At 30.2% G+C, this 3,713-nt stretch overlaps 1 protein-coding gene across 2 annotated transcripts; it reads left to right on the top strand.

The window, feature by feature from the left end:
• Positions 1-1,443: 1,443 nt before the first annotated feature.
• Positions 1,444-2,586, top strand: LOC119672804. Of its 2 annotated transcripts, XM_038083944.1 has the most exons (4): positions 1,444-1,526; positions 1,606-2,060; positions 2,139-2,355; positions 2,449-2,586. In XM_038083944.1, exons 1-4 carry the CDS (start codon positions 1,487-1,489, stop codon positions 2,526-2,528), a joined length of 792 nt encoding a protein of 263 aa, XP_037939872.1. In that variant the 5' UTR covers positions 1,444-1,486; the 3' UTR covers positions 2,529-2,586. The 2 variants fall into 2 exon arrangements, with proteins under 2 accessions (XP_037939872.1, XP_037939871.1); XM_038083943.1 differs by having other exon boundaries at positions 1,606-2,355.
• The last annotated feature ends 1,127 nt before the right edge of the window (positions 2,587-3,713 follow it).

Genomic DNA, 3,713 nt, shown 5'->3' with positions numbered 1-3,713 from the left:
CACGATTTCCTTTGCCTTTTCAATGTTTTCGTCGGTGGTAGAGGTCGAAGGTCGTCCAGAACGCGGCATGTCTTCGACGGTCGTACGACAGTCCTGAAAGGCTTTGTACCACTCATAAACTTGAGTTTTCGATAAAACTGATTCCCCATAAGCCTTTTGTAGCATTCGCAACGATTCTGCACACGAAATTTCGTTCGAAAAACAAAATTTGATGCAAACTCTTTGTTCAATATTTTTTTCCATTGTTTTTTTCGCAACGCACTACTGAGGTGAACTGGTTTCAACAGCTGCCGTAAACGAACTGTCTGACAGATCGCGCTCATTTTTGGCATAGTAATTAAGGACAGTGCTGCCAAACTACATAAACTTAAAATATCGAAAAATATACAGCGCGCGAATTTTAAATGAGAATTTCCGAAAGCTTTTCGGTCACAATGTATATCTTTTATATAATCACATAAATTTTCTTGATTATTATGGAACTTTATCTACAAACTATCATCAGAAGATGAGCAGTATATTATTACTGCTCTGCGACCGTCGGATCTACTATGCCCCCTTCTGAGTTTAGAGTAGGTCTCAAAACCCTGTTGCGTCAATAAAAAGTAGTATAGAACCCAATTTACAGAGTTTTATTACCTCTTTCGTAAAAATATACATTCCCAGAAGCCTATTCCGTATGTGCATTATCACAGGGCATTCTAACAGAACATGTGTAGCCAACTTCTAATTCTCTTCACAGAATCTACAGCTTGCATTCGTATGTATACCCAGTCTCGAGCAGTACATTAGCTCAGTTAATATTTAATAAAATTTAATATTTAATAGATTCTTGCTACATGTATTTATCTCGATAAGCGTGTAGGATCACATTTAAAAATTTTTTTTATAAACAGTGAATAATACGAAGACAAATTACATAAAATAGCACATTTAAGAAAACTAAATTGCTTTTTGTTTTTTTTTTATTTCACTGTTCACTTAACTCTAAACTTTTAAGGAAAAATTTAAGTAAAATAAATGACTCGCGTAAAATAAGAATTGTACGTTCACACTGTCTTATTTAGGAGGTTTTGCTCATTAAAATCACTAATGAGGATGATTTACCATACAAATAGCTTTCATATAAATGAGCTCATTTATAATAAATCAGCTAAATTTTGAAGTTTAAACTTAATTTTAATATTATTTATGAAGAACAAACAGCGTAGTATGACAAATTAATAAGAGTGCTACATTTCTTATATTATTTATACAACCACATTCCAAGCATTATCTCTTGTGGCATGGAATGTTAAACGTATTAATTTAATAGAGCATGGTAAATTGAATTTAGAGTCTAAGTAAAATATTTTTAACATAACAACACAGTTATATGAAGTTAATTGCAACCCTGCTTTTAAAACAAAAAAGTTGACATTAACACAATAAGTTTTTGAAAAGTTATTCTTTAATTTTTCGAGTACATGATTTAAAAAACGGAAAGATGAGTTTACGCGAGCCGCCTTCACCTCGTCGTTACAGATGTAAATATTTGATTTAAAATATTATTAATCATTTAAATTAAATTGCAACGAAAAAAATATTGAACATAATTAATTTCAGCACCAGATCGTAATAATAGAACTGAGAAAGGTATGCATCGTTATCGTGATCGAAATGCGCCTTATTATCCAAGTTATATACAACATGACGTTAGATCTGAACACCGCTGTAAATATTACGACCGTAATAATTATCGTAGTCGAAGTAGAGAACGTCAGTACAATGGAAACTCTCAATGGTTCAATAATCGTACAACAAAACCTTCATATCACCGCAATACACGTGAAAATATGCCGTATTCAAGAAATTGGGATCCTTCAAGCGCACCACCTAGTGTACCATTTAATGAAAATAATAAAAATCGTAATAATAGTACATCGCGTGAAATTGCTCCACGTTGCTCAAGCACTCCATTTAAAGCCACTGATTCGTATGGCTTTGTTGGTACAAACGGTACAACTACAGCAAGTGACCCAAATCAAAAAGCCAATTACACCAAGGTTTTGAAGCATTTAGTAATTTCACATCTTTTAACACAATTAATTCCAGCAAACAATATAACTGAGCAACATTTTGAAAATTTTCCCTTAAAGGATTCCGACAAGAATGTCAACCATGCGAATAAATATGTTGATGATCATGATGAGGGCTACGATGCTGATTCAGAAGATTGTTTTGATGATTATTTTTTTGAAAACTTATACTACTCCAGTAAGTTAAGAAAAGAAATAAGAAAGTATCATGATATTAAGAAGGAATTAATGGAAATTTCTGCCGAAATCCAAATCAAAGAAAAACAAGATAGAAATGGTATTTATTATAATTGCACTTCAAATGATTTCATTTATTTATATAAATATAAGTTTCATAATATATATAAAACTTTTCTTATTTATTTTTAAGGAGGCAATGATAATAATGATATTAATGATAATAAAATTTGCAATGAAACCAAAGCTTCAACTATAACTTCAGAATCCTAAAAGAGCAACTTTTAGAAACCTATAATATTAATCAAGCAATTGTTTATTACTATATATGCTGCCAAAAAATAATTTATTTAAAATAAAAAATTAATTAATAATTATTGATCAATTTTAAAATCGATAACTATCGACAAAAATGAAATAAATTCAAGATGGCGACTTTAAGAATAATTTCAAATAAAAATAACGACAGTTATTGTCTGTATTTCAATATATACAATCAATATATATTGTGTTCTTTAAAAAATTTTAATATTTAAACTAAAGAGAATATATTGCATTGATGGATGAAGCTACCTTGATAATGAAATATTTAAATACATGGCTAAAGTAAATTTGAAAGTCAATGGATTAAATGATTGTCAAAAGCTAGATAAATCAAAAATTATATTATGTGCCATTATTTCATTTACTGAATAAATAAATTCTCTAAATAATAAGTTATAATTTTTTTCGAGTTTTATTTCTGTTATAATACTAGAGCTATGATACACGTACCGGTTTTCTAAGATCTCAATAATATTTGTATACAATGGGGTATTCACTCTGCTTTGCAAGTCATTGTAAGTTGCACAAAATGCTAGATTGCAATACTTTAATTGTAAGAGTGTAAGAACACTTCTGTTGCAGAATTGCAGCATCAAAATTAAACAGCTGTTTTTGCAACATACCATGAGAAGCAACATATGTCAAAACAGCAAGCATGTATACATGGGTGTAAGTATAGCAAGATTGCAAGGAATTGTATGGAACTTTATGCGTCAGTGGACTTTATAGTATTTCTCTATAATACGAACGTTTGTTTTAACAGCAATATATAAATTTTTTTTTTTATTTTTATTTATTTATTTCAAACTAATGTATTTGTGTTTATTTAAAAGAAGCGAGTATGGATGTTATTTGTAGTGCAATCGTATATTTATTTTTAACAAAGTGGGATAAGTTTAGTCCATCTGAGTTAAAGTGCTGTTAGTTTGTGTATATGTGCGCAACACATATTGCACAAAAACGTCTTGGTTAGGCTATACCATTTGGTATAGCAGAACCAAGATTACGGAAATATATGTCATTACTAGCCATAATATTGGCAGCTTTGCGATATGTCCACCCGACTGTTAGAAAAAATATATAAGGGAAATATATGTCATTACTAGCCATAATATTGGCAGTTTTGCGATATGT

Source organism: Teleopsis dalmanni, chromosome 1 (assembly GCF_002237135.1).
Source record: "Teleopsis dalmanni isolate 2A chromosome 1, ASM223713v2, whole genome shotgun sequence".
NCBI lineage: Eukaryota > Metazoa > Arthropoda > Insecta > Diptera > Diopsidae > Teleopsis > Teleopsis dalmanni.
This window is presented reverse-complemented; position numbering and strand designations above follow the sequence as displayed.